This window comes from Camelus ferus, chromosome 33 (assembly GCF_009834535.1).
Source record: "Camelus ferus isolate YT-003-E chromosome 33, BCGSAC_Cfer_1.0, whole genome shotgun sequence".
Lineage (NCBI taxonomy): Eukaryota > Metazoa > Chordata > Mammalia > Artiodactyla > Camelidae > Camelus > Camelus ferus.
Window position 1 is genome coordinate 7,783,473 of NC_045728.1, and position 25,489 is coordinate 7,808,961.

The following is a 25,489-nucleotide window of genomic DNA, read 5'->3' on the forward strand; positions in this document are numbered from 1 at the left end:
AGGACATGAATATTATCAAGAACTCTATCATCAATAAAATGGTTTAAATTGCCCTGAATAAAAAAACTAAGGGTAATATCTAGTGCTTCTCAGAGAGGAAAATGGTGGAGAAAGAAGACAGACAAAAAAAAAAAATGGAATATAGCAGAAAAGTCTGTGGGAAGAAACTAGAGAAAATTCTCCTAAGTTGGGTGCCTAAGGAGCATTTTAAGAGTGGAGATGCCTCATACTCAATTTGAGGCCACGTGTCTACAATGTTCGTCTGTCTTCCCCTCAAACCTTCAGTAAAATCCTGCATTACCTAACGCACGTATGAACGGGATGTGTGTGTCACACGCATTCGTATGTGTGTGTGTTGGATGCACAAGTCAAGGAAGAATTGAGTTTCATGTCTGCAACGATGTGGTTGTACTTAGAGAGGGTCCATAGAAAAGCCCACAGCAATGGCCACAGAAGATGCAGATATTTTAGGAATAATTTCAGACTTTCATTGCCTTGGGTGTGTCTCCGGGTAACCTAGAGCTAGAGAGTTGGGACACCTAAGTTGTATTATTATTTTAAAATATTTTAAAATCTGTCTTCAAGTTTCCTACATATAAGTTTTCCTGGGTCTAGCTACTGCATGAAGAGGTACCTATTTGATGGCAGACAGAAGGGAAGATAACAGAAACCACCTTGACAGACACTATAAAGGAGGAAAAGCACGTGTGAGAGTACACACCAGGCTTCAATTCATGAAGCTCAAAGCAGACACCATTGATTCATGCATTTCCCATGTTTTATTAATGTTATCAGTGTAATGTACCAAACCGTGTGCCTGGTACTGATTCTGCTGAAAACACATTTTTTTTTGTAATCTGCCAGAGAGTCAGTTCTTGGAGTTAGAAATACCAGTTAGAAAAGCCTATCCAATGGTGAATTTTCAACACAAGTTCATGGGCCGCTCTGGCTCCTTCCTGTTGAAATGGGGCATAGTCCTCCTGCAATTTGGGGGATGGACATCAAATTGAAAATATCCCCAAGTTTCAAGTCATGGATCTGATTGTATGATTAAGATCCCAGTCCTTTAGTCTGCCCTTTTGGTGCCAACAGACCCAATTAGAGATAGCTGGAGGAGTGACAACCAGAGCTTTAATAGACAAAATGATCTCATTCTGCATTGCCAGAGGAATTTAGGAGAATGAGCCTGAAAACCAGTATGGACCTGGCTCTTCAGGGGAGACCTGTACCGGGTAGCCAGTTGTCTACTTTTATTTAAGTAGGTTTTCACTTCTGATGTAGTATTAACGTGTACATAACAAGAGCTATTGGCATTACAAATCTCCTTTTTTTCTGCTAACATCTGATCTAAAACAATTTTATTGTCTAAAATTTAATAGTTACAAGAGAAGATCTTGAAGTCATAAGGCTGCAGCTGCCAGCAGGCACTGCTTCCAGGATGGTTGGTGGTCTCCCAAGTATGACACAGCTCAGAAAATTCGAGTTCTCAACCACACAAGAACCTGTCTGAAATCATGCCCCAGTGGCCACCTAGTTTTACCTTGAATGTCTGAATCACAGCTACTCCATTTTGACTTTTAAATGCATTCCCCTCCTCAAGGCCAAAGCAGATGTACAATGCATGCCCAAAAGGCCATAAAACAGGCTGTTTCAGTCAATAAAGTTTAAACTGTGTATGAGCCAGAATGGCTTCCCCATACCTCATTATGTGCAGATTTCTCCATCACTTTTCAACAGAAAGCATTGATGATCAAAATATAGGTCCCTCCATGCTGGGGTGATGGCTCCTGCCCCAGGTTCAAATCATGTCCCTCAGTGTTATACCTCCTTTATATTTGCCTAATTATCCACACTGGGGGGAAACTCATCAGAAAGTGTGAACAGGCTGAGAAGCATGTTAATGGGGAAACATATTACAGGCCATACATTTTATTACTTACACCCAATTGTTACACAAGCATTGTACATGTGATTTTAGCAACAGACTGAGAGCAAGCATTGCTATACATCATGAGTATATCCTCTGTGACAACTCCATTAGAGAATTCTCTTTCTATCCTAAACTCTGGGGGCAACAGTGTGGTTGGAAGTAAAATAATAACTTTTAATATTGATAGAGAGACAAACATCTGATAAACAGCTCAATTAGAAAATGTAGATTAAAAGCCAGTAATATTTCAGACAAAACCAAAAAATTACCATGTTCACCAGTGTACTCAACCCTATGTAATTCTTTTCAGTAACAGTTTTACAAAATCAGAGTTTTCATTAGACCTTTTAAACATCCTACCCAGTAAGATTTAAGAGAAACCTGTACTTGTCAAAGTCTTTTTATGAATCTTATTGAGATGAAGCAGTTTTGCAAAGCATCAGCTTGACTGTCTGTAAATGACAAAAGACTTTAAAAAGGCAAGGTTAAAGATCTGGTCACAATGTTTTTGACAAAGAAGCTTAATCAAGTCGCTATGGCATAAAATATTTTAAGATAACAACTAGACAAGAACTAGAATTATGACTAGAACAACTAGAATTCTGACTGATAGCATTATACCAGGATATATCTAAATGTCAGAAACCTTAAATAATTTTGAGAATAATGTCTGTATTAATAACATTTATCAGTATCATATAATCTGAGGCGGCTTATCACTCATTTGACAATGCCGTGTATTTAACATATCAACCAATCCTAGTTAGTTTAATATTTTTCTCTGAGATGTCTCGGGGTCCTCTGAAGCCTCCCAAAGGTAGCTGAAGTCAAAAGAACTTCCATTAGAATTTGATAGGAAGTTTGTCAACAACATCAAAAAGTTTCACACAATCAGTTGTCAGAAGCACCTGTTATCACAAGCAAGTAAATTTGTTCTCTTAACAGAGAGGAAGCAAATCCAGCCCCGCACCAGTCCCGCACCTCTTTAATAACAAAATCCATGTACCATTTACTTAAGTTTAACATAATCTCAGTCCAACCTTGCACAAAACTCCTTTCTGAGGGGTCCCTTTTCCACAAACTTTTCCCTTAACAAACTGCAATTCCATTCCTCATACTTTTTACTCAAAACATATATACTCAAAACATATACCCTACTTTCCTACTGTATACTGAAATGTTTTCTTTGTTATTTTTAGTAGCTTTAATAACATATTTGAATCAGAATCCTCAACTCTTCAAAAACCTTATTGCTAGTGAAAACCAAGAAGTGAGCATTATGAGCTGTCTTTTACGTTAGCCTTCTGTATATTGGCAAACATAAATACCAATAATAATTTTGAAAAACATGTTTTCTTATAGAAAATACCTCAGTGTGGCACCAAACATATTTAATGACAGTCCTAAACATCTTTAATTTCTCTCTAAAGGGAAGCCAATGTTCAGTAAATAGTGTTGTAGTTTCTTATTTTGTTTGGAAATGACCTAGCTATTCGACAAATTTCCATCAATTAACTTAAGTTAGTACAGCTCTACAATTTCAAGTTACAAAATATCTGGACAGATCATCTTTCAGCATTCCTAAAACAAAATTATTTCCAAAGAGTTCACCCAAAATCTCTTGTTATTTGCATTTAATTTACATATAAGAACTTTGTCATACCAAGTTAGCTGAATTTTTTTTCTTTCTGACAAACTCTGCAACAGAAACAACACGAACTTATTGACCTTCAGCAAACCTAGGTACAATAAAAGACATATCTGTGTTGATTACACCAACAAACTTAAGCTAGATTTAATATCAGATATTAATTTAATGTTGAATATTTCCTAGATCACACAAGAATGAAACTTGTTGTCTAGCTTCTTTTATACCTCGAAATATTTAATTTGTAAGTGCTTACTTTCAGGTCAATTAAATAGAACTCTTTTACATGTTAATTTTACGCAGACAGACAGAACCAGTGATCTGTTTTTCTGCCTGAGTTTGAAAAAAAACTTTTTCCTTTACAGCCCAGGTAGATCATTTACATCTCAACGGCACAGAAGGAGAAACACAAATTCCTCTTCTAAAGGTTCATAGAAAACCCAATCATCTTGGCTATTTTCAGGGATTTTTTTTCAATTCCCAAATATCCACTTTAGTTTAAAGAAGTAACAGCAATAAACAATAATATATATATATCATCTTATATATATCATCTGCTCACATTCACACGCCTCACTTTCAGCGAAACTAGGAAGATCAGGTACCAAGACACACACACACACACACACACACACACACACACACACCCGCAAGATAAAAGCCAAACTGCAAAAGGCTCACTCTGATATAACAGCAGAACCATGAGGGCCATTGTTCTCCAGATCACAGGAAGTACTGAGGCCACACAGCGTTACAACAAAAATATCACTTTCTTTCATCTATGGGAGCAAAGCTGAAGATCTCCCTGTTTTGCAAAAGATACTCCAGAAGGACTACATATAAGATGGAACAGAGCTCTGATTCATCCATATTTAATTACTTACAGCTAATGTTATCAAATATCAAGCAAACAAGAATTCAGAACAGTCTCTCAGGATCACAGTTCCCTGGCCCCAAAAGAGAGATCCCTAACAAATGCCCCGTCAATCCAAAAGGGGAGACCCCCAACCAGTACCCCATCAGAGGTGAAGCTGAATGAAGGACCAAGGCTAGAAAGGGGAAATCCTGACCGACGCTCCGCCACAGGGGAGGCCAGTACAACAGGGAAGGATACCCTGGTGTCGTCACACGTGAGCCCCGTCACTCAAAAGTCTTCTCAACTGACCAGTGCACGTTCTGACACACATATTCAAACAAAAACATGGTCCCACAAACAAATGATTAGACAAGGTTAGCCCCAAAATTCCACTTCGACTCCCAGAGGGAGGCCTCCAAACAGATTGGCCCAGCTCTCAAGAGAACGGACTAGAGCGGCTCGCAATGAGACCAGAAGGGCGCACTCCCTGCAAGGGAAGGAGTCCGGAAGGAGTGGGTAGAATTTTCCCATCCTGCACAACCAGAGTGGCTCACCCCAAAATGATACACACGAAACACGAACAACAAATAAGCTACGGTCGCACAGACAATCAGAGGAGGTGTAGTCTAAAAATTCCACTTCCACTCCCAAACGGAGGCCTCCAAAACAGATGGGCTCAGCTCCTGAAGAGAGAAAGGACCCAGAGCTGCTCACTTTCCAGTGGGAATGAGCCCAGGCGGAGTGCAGAGAATTCCCAGCCCGTGCAAGCTGGAGCCACTCACCCCCAGGTGACTCCGAACGTGGACCGCAGCTCCAGACGTTTCTCGGCTCTAAACAGCCTCCTGCCGTCGGGCGGCTGTGCCCGTCAGGTAGAGTCCCTCCCGGCTCCTTGGAGTGAAGTGAGCTCCAGCAGCTGCTGGGACGCAGGGAAGGGTCTGCCCCCAACTGGTGTCCCCTGCCAAGGGCACAGAGTCCTGCACTAGCTTCGCCAAAATTGTTGCTGAAGGCAAATTCGTGTGCCCGCCACACCATGAGGCCAAACAAACTGCAACGTAGGGGTTTGGAGCAGAGAAAGGTTTATAGCAGGGCTGAGCAAATAGGACCATGTGGCTCATGCCCAAGAAAACCCTGAACTCCCAGAAGGGTTTCAGCAAAGCATATTTAATAGGCCAGGTAAAGGAAATGGGGGTCCACAGGGTAGATGATCAGCTCCTGCACAATTCTCTTGATTGGGTGGCTGTTGCGGTAACAAGGCGGTCAACACTATCAACTCCTAGGTGCCATAAGGTCTGGGACCAAATGCTCTCCATCATTAAGTAGTTCATTTCTTCCACTTGGCTGTGGTTTTAAGCATCTGAAAAACTGAGTAAGTACATTAGACGCTATTATCCCGGTGCATTAGAGAGGAGCTACTGCAGAGGATATAGGGAAGGGGATCTGACCCCGGAAGGCCCCAGAGGGTCCTGCTGCCTTACTCTAGGACTTCCGTTTCAGAAGATGCACACTGAGGTCAAAGGTGGAAGGATTTGTGCAGAGCCATACAACTGAAGGTGACTATAAGAACCAGTATTCAATCCCCAGTTGCTCTTTTCAAATGTGGCAGAAAATGCTAAGGGGAAAAAAAATCAAGAAAAACAAGCCAAGGTATAGGCACCAAAATCAAAACCAAAAAAGACCTAAAACAGAAAAACAAAAACAAAAAAATCCCCTCTGCTGAGGGTCAGTGTGTAAACCGAGGGTGCCCCCCTGCAGAGACGGGCGGGCGTGTGGGCGGAAGCGCTCTGGTCTTCGCGGTGGGTCCCCAGCGGCGCGCAGGATGCCTCCAGGAGCCCTGGGCACAGAGAGACAAGCAAACCTCCCGCAGCCTAGAAAGGCTCCAGCGCGCCGAGGAGGCGGGGCCGAGGGCAGCTTCCGGTTCCGGGCGCAAAGGCCCCACGTGTTCCGACCCGCCAGGCCCCGCGCGGCTCGGATCCGGCGGCGCTGCTTCGGCCGGGAGTGGGTGGGGGAGAAGCCGGGGCAGGGGAGGAGCCGCCGGAGCTGTCGGAGCCGTGAGTGCTGGGGGCTGGGCCGGGCCGGACCGGAGCGGGCTGGGCCGGGTTGAGCGGGGAGGAGGGGGAGGGGTCGGAGACCCCGCCCCCCCCAGAGTCTGGGGAAATCGTTCTGTCCCGGGGAAGGGGTTGCGGCAGCGTACTGAGGGGGCCGAGGCTAGTGGTCCCCGTGTCTCCCGGTGGCCGAAGCCAGAACGTCCGGGGACGTGGATGGCACTCTAGGCTTCTTTCGTTCCAGCCACCGCCCTCCGCCCCCTCCTGAGGCCTGCAGAAACACTGTTCGTCCGTACCTCCCATTGCTTCCGCTCCGACATGAACAGATACACTCGTGATTTTATCACCTGTGATCACACTAGGCCTTGAAGATCATCTGGCCCGTGGCTTTTCAGCAACCACTGTGACCGCCCCGAGCTTCTTAGCCACTGACTGTGCCTCCACTTGCAACTTCCCTCCCCCCACGCCTAACAGCCAGTTCTGGCACTTCTGGACACCACCACTACCCTCAGCAGGAGTGTGCGGGTCCTGGTTCTCATCTAGTTCGACCAAAGTTTGTTAGTTTGTATGGCATGGATTTGCTGCATTTTCTCAGAAAAGTGTTGGCCCGATTTCTATTTTTCTGGGCGTTGTATATTCTTGTCTCCTAGGCGCTTTGATAACCCTGTCTGCCTTGGTCTTGGGGAGCAGTGCCTCTTCCAAGCTGTGTGCCTCAGAGGCCAAGCTTAGAACTGTTGCTTTTTCTCTTTCCACACTCTGCAGGTGACACCCAGGGCAGCCTCACTCAGAAGCCACAAGGAAAGCTAGCGGAGTCCCTCATCTTTCCAACTTCTCTTCCAAGCTGCCCCATGGGCCTTGATCCAGAAAGCCACTTCAGAAAGGTTGTGGGACATGCCATGGGAGGCATGTTGATGGGACATGCGTGACAGCAGAGCAGTTAGGATTTGTGGCCATTTGTCCTGGGTAACTTTCTGCTGTGAGAGGTGGGCAGGGTTGGAGGGAGGAAGGAAAGTTCTCCTCAGACAGAACACCTGTGATTCGTAATCTTTCCCCCTCTCTCTTCCAGCTGTACCCCTTTTGTGCTCTTTCTGTATACTATATTGCAGTAGACAGTCATTTCAAGGGCACAGCAAGGTTTACTACAATGTGAGGGACTCTTGCAAACTATACAGATGAGGCATTACAGACTATACAAATGAGATGAGTTACAGGTTTACAGCATTTTTTTCCAGTTAATTTGGCACAGGCATAAAACATAACAGTCCTAGACACTTCCTCCGTTAAATTTGGTCAGCACTGGAAAAGTCGGATCCTCTCTACCTGACCCTCAGATTTACCTCCTTTGCCTTAGGTACTGTCCTCGGACTTACCATGCACCTTAAGCCCCTGAAGGGCTTGTTAAACACAGATTGCTGGGGCCACCCAGAGTTACTGATCATAGGTCAGGGCTGGGCTTGATAATCTGCATTTCTCACAAGTTCTCAGGTGCTGGTGCTGCTCGTCTGGGTTTCTCATATTGAGAACCACAGCTTTTGACCAAACTTTTTCACACAAATAATGAAGTGGTTTGGGGATCAAAAGACCTGTGTGTGAGTGCTACATGCTTGAAACTAATAATACGATCTTGTGGGTAATTTAATCACTTAGATCTGAGTTCTTTCATTTGTAAATTTATGAAAGTGTACTTTAAAAAGCCCCAAATGTTACGTTACCTTATGCCAAATTAAAGGTGAAATATTGATGAGTTTTCCCCTTGATTTTCTTAATTCTCTTGAAAGAAGCTTCAATTTTGATCATATAGCTTATACCCATATTCTCAGTTTTTGCTATAAATTCCTAGTATGCAGAAGTCCCTGCTGTTTTTTTAAATACATGCTAAATTCTCTAAGGTCGAGGCCTATGCTTTTTTCATCTATCTTTGCCCAGCACCTTGAATTGTGTGGAACACATAACTGATGCTCAGTAGATATTTGTGGAATGAATGAACTCCATCCCCTGCCTGCCTTCCTCCTTGAAGAAGTTTTTGTCCACTAATCCTGTGTAATTTAGTGAAGCAGTAAATGGCTGTGCCACCTGATTCCCCCAAGGGACTGGAATAAATTCTAACGCCAGGTTCCAGTAACTGTCCCCGTAAGTCATCTGTTACCCAGAATCCCTGGCACCCACTGATTCTGAGTTTCAGTGTCTGTATTCAAATCGGGGGAAGAGAAATTGACAGCTTAATTAAATTCAACACACCTCTTTGAGCATCTTTTCTACCAAGCGTTAGGAACTGGGAGTATAAACATGTATAAGGAGATCCTCTCATTCAGGGACAGGGCTCACAGTGAGAGACAGAGACTCTAAACCATGACCCACAGCCAGAATGGCATCTTGGGGTTCCTTCTACTCTGGGCCATGACTTAGTCTGCATTGGAAACCTGATACTCTTCAGATTCTTCTGGTCTAGTAGATGTGGGTCCCCTTCTTCATCATCTCATCATCTGCAAGGGAGCCTTGGGCCAGGCCAGAAGGAAGCCATCTAGATGCAGAGCTGGGAGTATCTTGAAAGAGAATATTAATTACAAAACTAAAACCATAGTAAATGACTTTTGAATTAAATGTTCTGAAGTATCCATATTTACACCTTAGGTCAGGCTATATTTATAAAATATATTATCCTGTTATTTTTCATTAAATAATGGCTCCTCTCACTCTGTGACTGGCATTGGCCATGTTCTTTGTAGTAATTAGATGCTAGTTTAACTCTGGCTGCCAGAGGAAGCTGCTGCCCTCATCCGGGTGGGTGTCAGGTTTGATCTTCAGATTAGTTTGTGATGTTCTGTTTTAAAGTGTGGCATATAGATTGACTTGCTTTATTCAGGCCATTAACCACCCCTGGGTAAAAACCCCTAAGGTTAAAAAGCCTCGCTTCATGTTGGAGGTTAACCAGCGTTATCCTTGTGGCCAGATACTTAATTCTAGACTCAAAACATGTATTTGGCCTCTTGCTCTTCTCAACTCTTGGATAAATTCCTCTCACATCCTTTAGGCTAATACATTATGGCCCAAGTACTCACAAAGAGGCCGTATGTCTTTGTACCCCTCAAAGCCCCTCTTTTATTACCATCAGAAAGCTGGACTGTTCAAAAAATGATCCAGCTCCTTGCCTTTAGGTAGAAAATCATTTCCCATTTTCAGGATGAACTGATTCAACTTGTCCCAGATGATACATTTCTAGGGGGTATAGAACACAGGTCGTCTACCTGTGGAGGCAGGGCTGTCAGCGGTCCAGCACTGTGGTACATGCCCATAGGAATCTCTTAAACTAAAAATAAAGTGAGTTGTTATGATTTTTATAGCTTTATTTTACATTTTTATGTTTAGATTTAGGCTCAATTGCATTTTTATACCTTGATCGTAACCACAAAGTCTACACAGTTCGGGAGCAGAAGATATTTATGTCTTAGCCTCCACTGACTTCCCACTACAGTTTGGTCTCTCTTTTTATTTCTCCTGTCTTCCTCTTTTCTACACCTTATTCTCTATACACCTTATTCTATTGTAATAACCTTTGAGCTACTTCTCCTCTTTACTCAAATCTAACAAAGAATCATAGAATAGAATTGTAACTAAATCTATGTTGAATCTAACAAAGGAAGAAAAAATTTAAATGGCAAAAATATTTTAAATATTTTTAAACACACTGATCGTGATGTTTTAGAAGGCAAAAGGTCAGTGAACGTATTCCCATTTCTTTAGCCTTTCGGGTTATACTTTCAAAGGACCTCTTGGGCATACAGGTCTTTCTCAGAGATATTGTAGTTTAGTTCCAGACCATTGCAATAAAATGAATATCTCAGTAAAGTGAGTCACATGAATTTTTTGGTCTTCCAGTGCATATTAAAGTTACGTTTACACTGTACTGTAGTCTATTAAAGTGCAGTAGCATTATGTCTAAAACAAAAAAGTATGCACCTTAGTTTAAAAATATTGCTGAAAAATGCTAATCATCGTCTGAGTTTTCAGCAAAGCATAATCTTTTTGCTGGTGGAGGGTCTTCCCCCCATGATGATGGCTGCTGACTGATCAGGATGGTGGTGGCTGAAGGTTAGGGTGACTGTGGCAAGTTTCTTAAAATAAGTCAGGTTCGAGGCATCAACTGACTCCCTTTGAAGAGCAGTCTCTCTGTAATGTGCAACACTGTATGATAGCACTTTACCCACAGTAGATCTTCTTTCAAAATTGGAGTCAGTTCTCTCAAACCCTGCTGCTGCTTTGTATGGAATATTCCAAATCCTTAGTTGTCTTCACAGCATCTTCACCAGGAGTGGGTTCCATCTCAAGAAAACACATTCTTTGCTCATGCACAGAAAGCAGCTCCTCATCCGTGGAAGTTTTGTCATGAGATAGCGGCAATTCAGTCACATCTTCAGGCTCCATGTCTAATTCTAGTTCTCTTCCTGTTTCTGCCACATCTTTAGTTACTTCCTCCACTGAAGCGTTGAACCCCTCAAAGTTGAAATTAACTTCTTTCACATTCCTGCTAATGTTGGTATTTTGACCTCTTCCCATGGATTATGAATATTCTCCATGGCATCCAGAATGGTGAGTCCTTTCCAGAAAGCTTTCAGTTTACTTTGCCCAGATCCATCAGAGGAGTCGCTATCTATGCCAGCTGTAGCCTAACAAAATGTGTTTCTGAAATAATAAGACTTGAAAGTCAGAATGACTCTTCGATCCCTGGGCAGCGGAATGGATGCTGTGTGAGCAACATGAAAATAACATGAATCTCATTGTCCGTCTTCATCAGGGCTCCTGGGTGGCCAGGTGCCTTGTCAGTGAGCAGTAATATTTTGAAAGAAATCTTTTTTTCTGAGCAGTAGGTCTCAACAGTGGGCTTAAAATACTCAGTAAATCATGGTGTCAATAGACGTGCTGTCATCCAGGCTTTGTTGTTCCATTTATAGGGCACAGGCAGAGTAGATTGAGCATAATTCTTAGGGGCCCTAGAATGTTTGGAATGGGAAATTAGCAATGGCTTCAACTTAAAGTCACCAGCTGCATTAGCCCCTAACGAGAGTCGGCCTGTCCTTTGAAGCTTTGAAGCCAGGCACTGAGTTCTCCTCTTTAACTATGAAAGTCCTACATGGCATCTTCTAACAGTAGAAGGCTGTTTTGTCTAATCTGCTGTTTAGTGTCACCACCTTCATGAATTATCTTAGCTACATCTCTGGATAACTTGCTGCAGTTATCCAGTACTGCTACATCAGGACCTCCTGCTTCATCGTGCACTTTTATGGTTATGGAGTTGGCTCCCTTAAACCTCCTGAACCAACCTCTGCCAGCTTCATACTTTTCCTCTGCAGCTTCCTCACCTTTCAGCCTTCATAGAATTGAAGAGGGTTAGGGCCTGGCTCTAGATTAGACTTCGGCTCAAAGGATTGCTGTGGCGGGTTTGATCTTTCATGCAGACCACTGAGGCTTTCTCCACTTCCTTGTCATTTGTGTATTCCCTGGAGTAGCACTGTCAGTTTCCTTCAAGAACTTTTTTTTTGCATTCACAACTTGGCACACAAGGCCTGGCTTTCAGCCTGTCATCTTTCAACATGCTCTCCTCACCAAGTTCAATCATTTCTAGTTTTTTTACTTAAAGGAAAAGACATGCAACTCTTCCTTTCACTTCAGCACTCAGGGCCCATTGTACAGTTATTCGTTTGCCAAATTTCAATATTGTTGTATCTCAGGAAATAGGATGGCCCAAGAAGAGGGAGAGAGATGGGGAACAGTTGGTGGAGCAGTCAGAACACACAGAACATTTACTAATTTAAGTCTGCCGTCTTATATAGACACAGTTTATGGCACCCCAGAACAATTACAATAGTAACGTCAAAGATCACTGATCACAGATCACCATAGTAGACATAATAATAAAGAAAAGTTTTGAAATGTTGCATGAATTATACCAAAGTGTGACACACAGAAATGAAGTGAGCAAATGCTATTGGGAGTACTTGCTTGATGCAGGTTTGCTGTGAACCTTTAATTTGTAAACAAAACAAAACAAAAAACATTGTCTATGAAGCATAATAAAGGTGAAACGGAGTAAAATGGGGTGTGCCTGTCCTAACTGGGTTTGCCTGTCCTAACTGGGTTTGCCTCAAGTTATCTCTTCTCAGAGGGAGGGGACAGGCCAGTGACTGGTAAGTAGCATCATTGCTAATGTTTTAGGCAGGAGAACCTGTCTTTAAGGTTCCGTCCCATCTGTGTTCCAAGGATCTTGTTTAATCCTAGCTTATACGTGCTTTCAAAGCAAACACTCTTGGTTTATCACTTTACTTTTGATGTAACAGTAAACAGACCAAGATTTTTTTCCTGTGCATTTAAATTTTTTTTTGAATTATGATGAAATAAAGGACTGTTTGCTTATTTAAATTTTGCCTTTTTCCCAAAAGGATTTAAAGCAATTTGAAGGAAAGAGAACAAAATATATTGAGCATCTACCGTATAGCAGGCTGTATGCTGAGTGATTCTGTGTGTTACTTCACTTACTCCTTAGGACAACCATGTGAGGTAGATGGTATTAGCCCCATTTTGAAGATGGGACTCAGGCTAATAAGTGAGGAGAAGGATTCAATCCAAGCTGCAGAGCCCCTCACCATTACGTGAAAGCATGAGGAAACATTTGTGTAAGGATAATTAACAATAAAATAAAAGAATCTTTCAGGAGGGGGATCATAGTGGATAGGCTTCAGTTTTAAAGAACAGTACAGAAGTGGAAAAGAGCAGTTAACAATGTTTATGAGCCGATTTCTTTCCTAGAACAGTAAAATGAGTTCACGCAGGGTCTGGTTAGCCCCAGTGAGCAGTCATACCCAAATCTCCAGGATACAGGTCTTCTTTAGAGTCAAAGAGAAGAAGGGAGGCTGGCGGGGATGTAGGTATCTGCTAAATGTAATCACTCAAACCTCTCTGATTACTGTTTTCTTCTGAAGATTAATTATTTGCCAGTAACTAGAGCACATCTCTCTTTTAGGTAGAGACTGTAGGAATACAGACCTTGTCTTTTAGAGTCCAGAAGGATCACCCCAAGTAGTAACATTTTAAGGTAGAGACCCAGATTTTTGTCACTGCCTGCAGTTTTCTGTTTTTGTCAATAGAATTGGGTTAGGACCTTCACTGGCTTGTGAGCTACTCAGACAAGGGGCAGAGACAGCTGGATCAGAGACTGGAGAAAGTCACTGCCTTTTCCACGTCTCCCTAGTCCTCCCCTAGATGTCCTAGAAACACACTCAAGAGCCCAGATTGTGGGGCCTGCCCAGGCCTAGGCTTGTGAAAAGCGTGTCTGCAGACTTTTTTTAAAGCCTTCTGGAGCCAAGCTCTTCCTGGCCGGGCCTCACAGTCTGACTGGGGTGTCCTGCTGTCAGGTTTTTACCTGTCCCTGCAGACCCTTTCAGGGACAGACGTCGAGGGAAGGCGTTAGGACAGCACAGGCAAGAGACTGCCAGGCAGACTTGCAGTACAGCCCATCCCATAAATTGCGAAATGAAACACAGTTGGCCGTTTTGTGTCTCTAATACTGATGCCCGACATTTGCACAGCACACTCACAAGCTCTCAGCGAATCCTGTGAGTTAGGAGAGTGGCTGTCTGCAGAAGGCTTTACCTTCTACAAGGGCTCTTGGGTGCGTTAGCTCAGGAGAACCTCAGAGCAGCTCCAGGCACGTGGGGCCTGGGCTGGAGCGTACATCTTTGGATACCTGATCTGGTGCGCTTTCCACAGCACTGCCCGACTCCTCTTCCCTCCCATCTTTTGCTCCACCAAGGACCACTCTCCCTTCTCCATCTCATCTTCCTAGGCTGCCAAAGTCAATGCAAAGCAAGCAAAGGAAATCTCAATCCAGGAGTTCTGAAAGGCATTTTACATTGGCAGGCTTTCTGTGATGTTGTTCTTTTTCCTTCAGTGAGCAAAGCCCTGTGAGAGCAGGAACCCTCTGTCAGCACTTGCTTTCTAGACTCTAGCAGGGAATCTCGTGGACTGTGCTGCGTGAAAACAGTGAGAGTTCCTATCCTGCTTCGCTGGGCAGGTTCTTAGACTTTCAAGATAATAGAGATCCTTCATTGAGCCCAAAGACCCTGTGTATTCCATCTTATTTCCCTGCCCTGCTGATGGGGGGTGCTGGGATTCTTTGTCTGGATAAACAATCATTATTGCAGTTGCATTAAATTACTTGATGTCTGGTTTTGTGCTTATTAAAATTGATTCAAATCTTTAGAGGAAAATGATTTTTTTTTTCAATGCATAGCTTTGTATGAGTTAGAGGTGGATTATCCCCGGGCAGCCTGAAGATTCCTCGTGTTGAGTTGTGGTTTCGTCCCTTCAGGAACCACTAAGAGTATTCTGTTTTAATCACAATCCAAACAGTAATTTTTTCCTTATTTATTCATTTGTCGAGCACACAGTTTGTTGGACGAATGAATAAGTAAGAATTAATAAGACATCGGATCTGTCCTTCTGGAGAAAGACTTAAAAAGACTTACTGTGGTCTGTGCCTGGGTACCCATTGTGTGACGGGTGTTGAGCTGGGTGCTGTATGGCCCTGCCTTCAGAGCTTTATAGTCTGGTGAATTAAACAGCACGAAGAATGATTCTTACGCAAAGAGGAGCTATACATGTGTGCTGTGATGCAGGGGGAGGTACAAGTTCCTGTGGAAACCATCTGGGAGCACCAGGGAAGGCATCCCTGGCATGGGTAGAGCTAACCAAGTGAAGGGGGTAGAATAGAGTATTTCAGGCCGAGTCAGCAGCATCGTGAACGCCCAGTGAGGGCATGGAAAACAGACGAAGCAGGAGATTCGAGCAGTGACTTCAGTGGGAGTGGCAGTGATGGGAGAAGACAGGCAGGCAGGGGCCAGGTCTTAAAGGCCCTCGGGAATCAAATCGTAAGGAGTTTGCATTTTATCCTGTGGACAGTGTGAAGCCATTGGCTGATTCTGTGTGTTAGAAAGCTCCCCACTCAGCGCTCACTGCAGTATTGCCGGTGGAATTAACACGGACGTGGCTCCTGCCAATTTTTAAATGCTTCCACTCACCTGCTTCCCTGCCCCCAAACTAAAGGTACATGTATAGGTTCCAGAAATAAAAGCCAGAAGAGTAAGCACCTTCTGACTCCACCACGGCCCAAGGAGATTTCAAACCAAAATAAAGGCTTCTGGAGGTTGAGGTACAATACCATTCTGCAACAAGGAGAAATGAATTGGGGAACTGGTAGGAGTGGGGGAGGGACATGGACTTGAACCATCTGCCAGCCTGGTGCCTTGAAGAGCTACTTCTTCCGTGAAAATCTGTCTGCTGATCAAGCAAAAACACCAAGAAGTGTAGACCTCCATGCCCCTGAGTAGGACAAAAATCACTTAGGGACTTAGGCCCAAATAATACACTACCAGCATAATTCAGGAATACTCTGAGAAATTAACATAAAAACTGATCCAAGGTCATTGAAACCATTAGTACTTAGGTAAAAGCAAAAGAAATTCCGTTCAAAGGGCTCGGTTTTATTACCTAGGGCTCTCAGGACTCCCAAAGAAAATGGGTATAAAATGTGACTAATTACAAAGCACTTGAGAAAACAAACCACCACGAGGTGGAGCAGATTCAGTGAGCATAGAAATTAGCGCATGAAGACAGCAAGTATGATCTAAAAGGGGTCATGCAATTATATAGTAAACGTTTGAGAGTAATGGGAAATAAGCATGAATGAAAAGCGATTTGAGATCTAGGTAATAAAAATGAAGAGTTTGGTCGTTGAAATTAAGCTCATTTGGTGGGCAGCAGCACGTTAGACAGCATGTTCCAGCCGTTAAGAGTGGACTAGATAACCTTGCAGGTGGACCCCAGGCAGTTGTAGTGAAGCACAGAGCGACCAGAAACTGAAGTATCCCTCAGATTGCATGTGGAGAGTGGTCTGTGGGGAGGGTGGGGGGCAGCACCAGGAAGACCACCGGTGAAACTTGAACCAAGCAGTTCATTCAACGTGTCAGGGCCAGTGTGGTGGTAGGGGCTGAGGACAGTGTCATTTTTCAGAGGTTCTATCAGTACCTTTCAGTGGGGCATGATGGCTCAAGTAGGGGGAATGGCAGTGGAGATGAGGCAGATGAATTTGAAAGATTTAGGAGGTAGAATTAACAGGATTTGGTGAATTTAAAAAAAAAAGTAGAAACATGGAGAAAAGTTTGATTCTTCCTGTTGAGGTAGGAAGAAAACTTCAAAGTGGAGTTTTATTCATTTAAATGTGTTTTTTGTGTGCTTTGTTATTAGAGATTGTTGAAAATCACAGTCCTCAGCTTCCAGGAGTTTCTCTGGAAAGATAAACCATGGCTGTGTGATACAGCAGGTTTTGTGGTAAGAGGTTGCAGAGGGAATGGGGTCAAAGAAGACATCTGAGAAGACATGAGGCCTTAGCTATGTATGTCTTGAAAAATAAAGTATAATCTAATGAAGGGTAAAGAGGCAGAGGGAACGGCTCGTTCAGAAGCCAGAGAGCATAGGGCTTGTGTGTTTCACAAGCAGGATGTCGATGTCTGTGTGAAAAGACTGGAGAGGAATGCAAAGGGAGCAAAAGATGCAGGTCAACCCAATACGTAATACTCGGGAGTCTGTAGTTCACTTACAGGACGGGGAGGAGTATCGAGGATCTCAAACAGGGAGATGTGACCGGATTTGCCAAGAGCACTCTTGTGATACAATGAATGGTAACTTACAGGTAGCAAACCTGGAGGCAGGTAGCTCACGTGTAGAGGCGGTTGCAGTGATCCAGAGGAGAACCGGTGAAGACATGAACTGGGAATAAGAAGAGGGGATCTGTTTAGAAGAAATAGGAACACACAGGTGCAGCTTTGGGGGTGGGAGAATTCCACACAGAAGGAATAGCCTTTTACAGGCTTGGAGGCCTGGGAAGACCCCTACTATAGGGAGATCAGCAATGCATTCATTCTAGCGGGTGATACTGAGAAAAGGGGAGGATAGGAGGCTTGAAAAATAAATTGAGGGCCGGCTGTGAAGAGCTTCCCGTGCCACGCCAAGGGTTTTGGAACTGATCTTACTAATAGGGAGAAGTGATTATTTGTAAATGTGTTGTGCATTTGGAGCTATAATTTAGAAAGAATAGTTAACATTGGGGTAACATCACTCTCTAAGCACTGTACACATAGTAATACATATATTCCTCATAGTAACCCTATTAGACGGATTCCATTCTTACATTCATTTTGTAAATGGGAAAACAGGTGTAACGAGAATAAGACCTTGACCATGGACCCACACAAACCCTAGCATTTGGACTCCAGAACTCTCTCTTAACCTGACACATCCTAGGTGTTTCTCAACCAGGATGCACATCAGACCCACATGTAGCATTTCTAAAGATACAGTTGCCTGGATTGACTTGAATCAGAATGTCCAGAAGAATGATGTGTGATACTGTGTTTTGCAGAAACTCCACCAGTATAGTTCTGTTGCCCTTTGCTCATAGCTGGGTACAGCGGGGATCTGAGTTAGGAAGCTATGGCAGTAGTCCAAGCAAGAGACGAGGGCCCAGGCTCAAGCAGGGGGAAACAGAGGCTTAAGAGGTAGAATTGATTTAATGAGCTGTAAGCAACAGGGAAGAATCAAAATTGAATCCAAAGATCATGAAGTTGAGTGTTGACTTAACAAGTGACGATCTCAGCCAAGAGAGGATTCCAGAAAGGGGTAGATTTGGGAGTAAGAATCATGAATTTAGTTTTGAGCACTCGAGTTTGAGGGTCTTCCAATTAAAGGTGTCTTAAGAGGAAGGTTGCTTTTGGTGGTGCCTGTGTGCCAGCCACAGTGTAAGTGGCTTTCCTCACCATTATCTTATACAGCCCTCCCCCCAAATCTCTGAAACTCCCCATTTTACAGAGGAAATTGGTACTGAGTGGGGTTCAGTTCACAATCAATTTCCATAAAGCCTTCAGTGTCTATTTCAGACACACTGTGTGTTAATAGATTGTGGCCAGTACCACATTTTTAGCAGGGATTATGAGTGTCTTTTCTCCTAGCTGTTTTCCTTTAGGTTGACAGGGTTTCATGAAGTAGAAAGGCAGAGTTTTTCTATTTTTCTATGGGGTGTGAACCTGGCCTAGGAAAAGGATGGGAGAACATACCTTCAGGCGTAGATCACCCTATTCCAGCTAGATCTATTTACAACATACGGTTATGGAGATCAGGGGACTTAAATTGGAGAAAGTGTTGTGTGTACAGGATTACGACTGAGCTCAAAACTGTTACTCCCACGTGCCATTTCATGCTTACACAATTGTCCCTTTGCTCCTCTACCCCAGGTTCCACGGAAGAAACTCGAGGGGCCCAGGCTGAGACGGGGGGGAAATGCCCATGTGAGCTCTAGATGGTGTGAGACCACCCCAGAGCCAGATGATGGCTACAGCCTTGGAACCAGAGGACCAAGACCTGTGGGAAGAAGAGGGAATTCTCATGGTGAAATTGGAAGATGATCCCACCTGTCGGCCAGAGTCCATCTTAGAGAGGGATGACCCTGTGCTCGAGACGTCACACCAGAACTTCCGATGCTTTCGGTACCAGGAAGCAGCGAGCCCTCGAGAAGCTCTCATCCGGCTTCGAGAACTGTGTCATCAGTGGCTGAGGCCAGAGAGGAGGACAAAGGAGCAGATCCTAGAGCTGCTCGTGCTGGAGCAGTTCCTGACCGTCCTGCCCGGGGAACTGCAGAGCTGGGTGCGGGGCCAGCGGCCAGAGAGTGGCGAGGAGGCCGTGACGCTGGTGGAGGGTTTGCAGAAACAACCCAGGAGACCAAGGCGGTGGGTGAGGAGGGGGAGTCCTGATCTGTGTGATGTGGAGGGGGACTATTTGCTGGAAGGAAGGATTTGGGGGCAGGGCTTCCAGAAATTACCCTTTAACTAAGGCCTCTGCCCTGGGGTTGCACCTACGTCCACAAGCTCCGGAGGACAGGAGTGTGTGTGAGTGTGTGTGTTTGAGTATGACTTTGGGGTTTTTGAAACACCTGCCCAGGGACTGTCTTAGGTGATACAACTTAGCTTTTGCTTTTCTGAGTGTTGAGCCTCCATTTCCTGGGGAGGAGAATTCTGTGACTTCCTCAGAGGCTCTCAGACCCGCAGTCACAGGTCCCCTTCCAGGACGACATGGAGGGGAGCAGACAGCAGGGAGAGCTGCAGGCGGGGTGGGCGAAGACGGGAGGGCAGGGCCTCGGAGCCTGGGGGCGCAGGGTCGGGGTGGGGGTGGGGGGGAGGACTAGAAAGCCCTGCGGTTTCCGAATGTCCCCTGCCTTGTCCTGGCTACAGCGACCTCAGCTCCTCCCTGCGTGCCCCCGGGGCTGGAGCTTCCCTCCTCGGCTGGGTCCCTCTGGGAGTTTTTCTTTGGACAGCTTCTCACGTAAGCCCTGGTGACAACCCAGACTCTCCTCCTGACTCCATGGTGACTGGAAGTTGGAATTGTTCCCAGGTGACTGTCCATGTTCACGGCCAGGAAGTCCTATCAGAGGAGACGGTGCCCCCGGGAGCGGCGCCCGAGTCAGCTAGTGGGCTCCAGGATCCTGCACAGCCCTCGACCCCTGAGGAGCCCCACCGGGAGACCACGCGGAGCCCAGAGCCGGGGGCGCCCGAAGAGCGGAGCCAGTGCCCCGAGCCGGAGTTCCAGCCCCTGCAGGAGCGCGGTGGGAGCCCCCGCAGAAGTGGGGAGCGCGGCAGAGCCAGGGGAGGGGACGTTTCCCCTGTCCTGAGGAGGCTGGTAGATTGTAAGGGGAGGAAGTCACAATGCAGGGCGCTGAGAGGAGACGGTGCTAGCTGGAGGCCCCTGTAAGCAGGGCCACCGTGGCCAGCAGTGCTGTTATTCTCCTGGTTCCAAAAGTATTATGGTGGTGGCGCTGGGACAACCCCAGCTGCCCTCAGGCCAGTTTCCTCACTCGCATCTTCCCACCAGAAGCGAGGGGCGGTAGGGATGCTCACCTCTTTGCTGGTACAGGAATGCCCTGCACGGTGCTGATCCCCGTCTTCTTTTCTTCTTAGAGGCTCCGGTGCCACAGGACCCAGCCGTTCCTGAAGAGAGGAGCCCCGGAAGCCCAGAGATGGTTGCCCTCCTTACAGCTCTATCTCAGGTGCGCCCCAGGTTCCGTCTGTACGGTGGAGAACTTGAGGAACCGTGGGGCATTAGCCACATACTGACCAGGTCAGACGGGGCACGCGTTTCCACTCTCCCATTGCCAGTTTGAGTTCTCCGCTCTGCGTGTATCTGGAAGGGGAGGAGCTGCATCTGTGAGATCAGTTCCAACACCTCAGTTAGATGCACGGGCTCCAAAGCCCCTTGACTTCCCTCCAGCCAGAGGGACTAACAAAACAGGATTCTTTTGTAACACCCCAGCACAACTCTGAAGTTGTCGAATGAGGGTTTGTTTTTGGTTCTAAGGTATAAACATGAAAGTCGTTTGTGAGGATGACTTACTGTGCTGCAGAAACGATTTCTGAATTCGGGTGCTGTCCTCTTCCAGGGACCGCCTTCAGTCAGACCATGACAGTTACAAAGCATTCATTGTGGGGAAGAACCCCAGAACTAAGCTTTGTGGCTGGAGAAAAAAGGCACAGAGTTTATCCTGGTTTTCAGAGCAGAGTCTAGCTGAAGAAGACGTCTGTGCTGTGCACACTGTATAAGTGATGTTCGATTAGGTCAGGTCAGTTAGGGAAAGCTTCTTCGAAAAGATGAGTTTTTGCAGGAATGTAGGTGGCATTGAGGCATCACATAGGGAGGTGAATGATGACTCCCTGAGACCTTTCTTGTATTTTAAACAGTGTCCTCAGGAAGAAGGAGAACATAGGGCGGAGCTGAGGGAAAGCAGTGGGACTGGAAGGAGCAGGAGGCGGGCCAGCGCAGAGGCAGAAACTTGGGACTTGGCGACCGATGGCGAAACGCAGGTTTCCTGAAAGGGAACCACGCGTCTCCTTTGAGTTTATCTCCTGGATGGGTTCTGCCCGTACCAGGGGCCTCATCCCAGGAGCAAGACGTGAGGCTCCACAAAGCACCCCTTTTTAATGGAATCCCTGCTTTATTTCAGGGATTGGTAACTTTCAAGGACGTGGCCGTGTGCATCTCCCAGGACCAGTGGAGTGACCTGGATCCAGCCCAGAAAGAGTTTTATGGGGAATATGTCTTGGAAGAAGACTGTGGAATTGTGGTCTCCCTGTGTAAGGAATTTCAAGTGTTTCTAGAATGTCCTGAGCACAGAGATCTTCTTTTATTGTTGGAAATTAAGGGTGCCTTAGACCTTAGAGTGTATGTATTATAGTTTCCTTGTGCTGACCCCACCAGTGACATAGCCAGGGAAGATGATCTCCTTCAAAGTTAAAGGGAAGAGAAAATGCCTAGAAAGAAACCTCCAACAAGAAAACACAGCTATAATATTGTCATTTTAGTATGAGTTTTAGTTTGAGTAGGTAAGCGTGTCAGTTTTGAAAGAAGCAATAAAAATTGGAGATAATCTACTTACTTGAATATGGGAAAAGATGGTAACGTTTTCAGTTGTGTAATTATTGAGATGCCAGTGAAAGGCAAGAGATGCGCCGTACTCATCAGAGGTGCTCCGGCTAAAGAGACTGAAGGCTGGACTGACTGCCTGGCTGTGTACGTGTCCTGCAATCCACCAGACAGAAGAGGTCTGCCCATGACACAGGGGACCATTGAACCAGCCGTGATGTCCTGTTTTCCCTTTCTTGAACAGCATTTCCAATCCCCAGACTGGATGAGATCTCCCCCGCTGGAGAGGAGGAGCCTTTGATCCCAGACATCGCAGAGCCTCCAGAGCCTCAAGAGCCAGAAATCCTGAGCTTCACCTACACAGGTGAGGGATGACAGGGCGCGCCCCCCGCACCCCACCCCGAGCTGGCAGCTCCTCTGGCAGGTGTTCTCTTCTCCCTCTGGGTTCTCCCCCACTTCTCACTGGTTCTTCTAACCTGTCGGCCATGACTATACTGTCTTCCCCCGCAACCTAATTCTTCCATCCTTTTCCCCCTCTTCACTCCTGTCTTTGGTTTGAGGGGTATGTAATACAAAACGGGGACAGGAGAAGAAAAAGGAACTTTTGGAATGGCAGCTACACCATTTTCTAAACAGTTCACTTAAACTCTCAATCCTCAACCTCCACATTTGTGAAAGGAAGATGATAATATCTGTCCATGCGAAGGCTGTTGACAGCCTGAGGTAACATGTAAGAAAGTGCCTGACACATGACAGGGGTTCAGTTGCCTGGTTATTTCTTTCCCAACCTCTCCAGTTATGAAATCTCTCTAGATGGTCCTGCCTTCCCAAAACTCTGCTTAAAAATCTCCACATTGTGTGGAGGGTGTCGTTGCCTCTGCAACGTCCCCCGTCCTCCTTTCCCCCTTTCTCCAGGAGACAGGAGTGAGGATGAAGAGGAGGATCCTGAGCAGGAGGACCCGAGTTTGGAGGACCCCCACCAGCCCACCGTGGGAGATGCAGACGTTCACCAGGCTGCAGACTGCGAAATAGTCTTTGAAGATGATCCAGACAGACTCAACGAAAGAAGACTTGACACAAATATTTCTCAAGCTAATAGTTCAGCGAGCCTTCAGGAAACCATGCCTGTCCACCCCCTGTTGGGGAGACAGCATGACTGCCCTGTATGTGGGAAAAGTTTCACTTGTAACTCCCACCTTGTTAGACACCTGAGGACTCACACAGGAGAGAAACCCTATAAGTGTATGGAATGTGGGAAAAGTTACACACGGAGCTCACATCTCGCCAGGCACCAAAAGGTTCACAAAGGGGGCGCTCCTTATAAATATCCCCTAAACCGGAAGAATTTAGATGAGACCTCCCCTCTGGTCCAGGCGGAGAGAACCCCCCCTGTTGAGAAACCCTACAGATGTGACGATTGCGGGAAACACTTCCGCTGGACTTCAGACCTTGTCAGGCACCAGAGGACACATACGGGAGAAAAACCCTTCTTCTGCACGATTTGTGGCAAAAGCTTCAGCCAGAAATCCGTGCTCACAACACACCAAAGAATCCACCTTGGAGGCAAGCCCTACTTGTGTGGCGAGTGTGGCGAGGACTTCAGCGCGCACAGGCGGTACCTGGCTCACCGCAAGACGCACGCGGCCCAGGAGTTCTACCTGTGCAGTGAGTGCGGCCGCTGCTTCAGCCACAGCGCCGCGCTGGCCAAGCACCTGCGGGGCCACGCCTCGGTCAGGCCGTGCCGCTGCACCGAGTGTGGGAAGAGCTTCAGCCGGAGGGACCACCTCGTCAGGCATCAGAGAACACACACGGGCGAGAAGCCCTTCACGTGCCCCACCTGTGGGAAGAGCTTCAGCAGGGGCTACCACTTAATCAGGCATCAGAGGACCCACTCAGGAAAGGCCTCCTAGCCGGCCCCCCTCCTGCGGACGCCTGCCTTCAGCCCTTCCCAGGGATGGGGCGAGAGGAGCCCTCTTGTCGGCCTCGGAAGACCTTTTCTGTGGGGGTCTCCCTGCCCTGCCCAGGTCTGCGTATCCTCTTCCCACAGCTCGGCCACCCCCCGCTCCGGGCAGGACTCCTTCCACACCTGGAGGAGAGTCTCCCCAAAGCTCGCTCGAGTTAAGGCCTCTCTCCTCGACAGGAGTGTTCCTGCCTCTGCCTCAGGGGTGTGAGGTAGGAGGCCTAGAAGGCTGAAGACGTTGTGGTTATGATGTTTTCCCCCAACATGGGCTGTTCCGCATCCTGAAGACTCCCTACAGCCTCACATCTAGAGCGGCCCAGGACAAGCCCTCAGGTTGGGTCAGGGACAGATCTTAAAGCACACGGCCCTGCACTCGGGGCAGGAGGTCTGCACCCCGATGGCCCCCGCACACTCCCAGGCCAGCTGTGCGGGCCTCTTGCCGACCCGCTTCCTCACCGCATGCTTCCCTGTGACTCCGGGAGATGCGAGGCGTGTTCGAGGGGCGGCGTCCTCAAGGCTGCTTCACATGGACCTTGTCGGGCTGCTCCCTTCCCCACTGTCACGGGGACACCCGGTGCCAGACACGGCTGGGAAGGAGGACCCAGTCAGCAGCCTCCTTCCTTGTGGGTTTTTTCCTGTTAGAGTGCTCATCCCCAGCCCTCCGCCTGCTCCAGGCTCTGGGTTTTGTCCTGGCACTGCTTCTGCTCCAAGTGGGAGGTCACATTGGGGGGCTGAGGGGTTCACTGAATCAGAATCATAATGAAATCACTTACATTCCCGCCTCTGCACCAGCCCCCACCCCACCCCACCCTCTTCGCAGTGGGTTCCTGAGAGGATTCTGAAACAGTGTCCACTTACAGAGGCACTATAATAACTATAGGTTCATGGTTGATGGGTCCCTTCATTTACATGAAGAAAACTGGAGAAGACCTGAGCTCAAATTATGGAAAAATCAAGAAAAAGCTGTTGCTCCTGGCCAGAGCCGTCAAGACCGCTCTCCTGACACCTTCCCCCATCACCCCCGCCTCACTCTGACAGCAGGGAAGCCTGGGACCCTGAAGAATTTACCAGGAGTAAATGGCTTTCAAGTATTTGTGTTGTCTGCTTTTTCTTATGTGATTCCATTTTCATGTAACTAAGAACTAAGGAGTAGTGTCTCACAGCCCAAGGATCTCTGTTGCCTGGTAAAGGTCCCATGGAGACGAGGCTGAAAAATTACAAACCTCACCTGCTCTGATTGTGGGCGTGGCAAGGCCTGGGGGGGCCGACCTCCATAGATGGAGCACAGGGTATGGGATTAAAGCACGAGAAGGGAGACCGTTTTCTGTGCCTAGTTTCTTCTGCTCTGTGTCTCCACCCGTTACGTGCCAGTGTTCACCACAGGAGCAAAGGTGGGCTAGCAAGACCTCAGGCTTAACAGCTCAACAAGGGAATTCTCATTCTGGTCAGTAATGACATTCTAGTCAACTGGTTGGTTTTAACTCCAGCCAACTTGTCCTTCTGGGAGTATGCACACATGAAATAAAAAGAAGTAACACCA

At 46.4% G+C, this 25,489-nt stretch overlaps 2 protein-coding genes across 7 annotated transcripts in view; one reads left to right on the forward strand and one right to left on the reverse strand.

Moving 5' to 3' along the window:
- The window catches only part of TMEM225 (transmembrane protein 225), a 58,936-nt gene extending 52,566 nt beyond the window's left edge, over positions 1-6,370 (reverse strand). For 2 of the 3 annotated variants that reach the window (XM_032472308.1, XM_032472307.1), the window contains exon 1: positions 5,217-6,370. In XM_032472308.1, the coding sequence (XP_032328199.1) occupies positions 5,217-5,466 (250 nt within the window). In that variant the 5' untranslated portion in view covers positions 5,467-6,370. The remainder of the gene's footprint in view (positions 1-5,216) is intronic. The other variant, XR_004316839.1, reaches the window with a different exon arrangement.
- ZNF202 (zinc finger protein 202) lies at positions 6,363-25,264 on the forward strand. Of its 4 annotated transcripts, none has more exons than XM_032472304.1 (8): positions 6,368-6,482; positions 7,239-7,439; positions 18,815-19,310; positions 19,968-20,178; positions 20,531-20,619; positions 21,571-21,700; positions 22,234-22,353; positions 22,905-25,264. In XM_032472304.1, the coding sequence occupies exons 3-8, from the start codon at positions 18,906-18,908 to the stop codon at positions 23,897-23,899; spliced, it is 1,950 nt and encodes a 649-aa protein (XP_032328195.1). In that variant the 5' UTR covers positions 6,368-6,482; positions 7,239-7,439; positions 18,815-18,905; the 3' UTR covers positions 23,900-25,264. The 4 variants fall into 4 exon arrangements, with proteins under 4 accessions (XP_032328193.1, XP_032328195.1, XP_032328194.1 ...); XM_032472303.1 differs by having other exon boundaries at positions 7,239-7,357; XM_032472302.1 differs by lacking the exon at positions 7,239-7,439 and having other exon boundaries at positions 6,363-6,482.
- The last annotated feature ends 225 nt before the right edge of the window (positions 25,265-25,489 follow it).

Bases quoted from the DNA above. Each gene is read 5' to 3' on its own strand.
- ZNF202 (XM_032472302.1), top strand. From the start codon at position 18,906: ATGATGGCTACAGCCTTGGAACCAGAGGACCAAGACCTGTGGGAAGAA. The intron at 19,311-19,967 runs GTGAGGAGGGGG...AATTGTTCCCAG, and splicing joins CCAGGAGACCAAGGCGGTGG to GTGACTGTCCATGTTCACGG. The intron at 20,620-21,570 runs GTGCGCCCCAGG...GCTTTATTTCAG, and splicing joins TCCTTACAGCTCTATCTCAG to GGATTGGTAACTTTCAAGGA.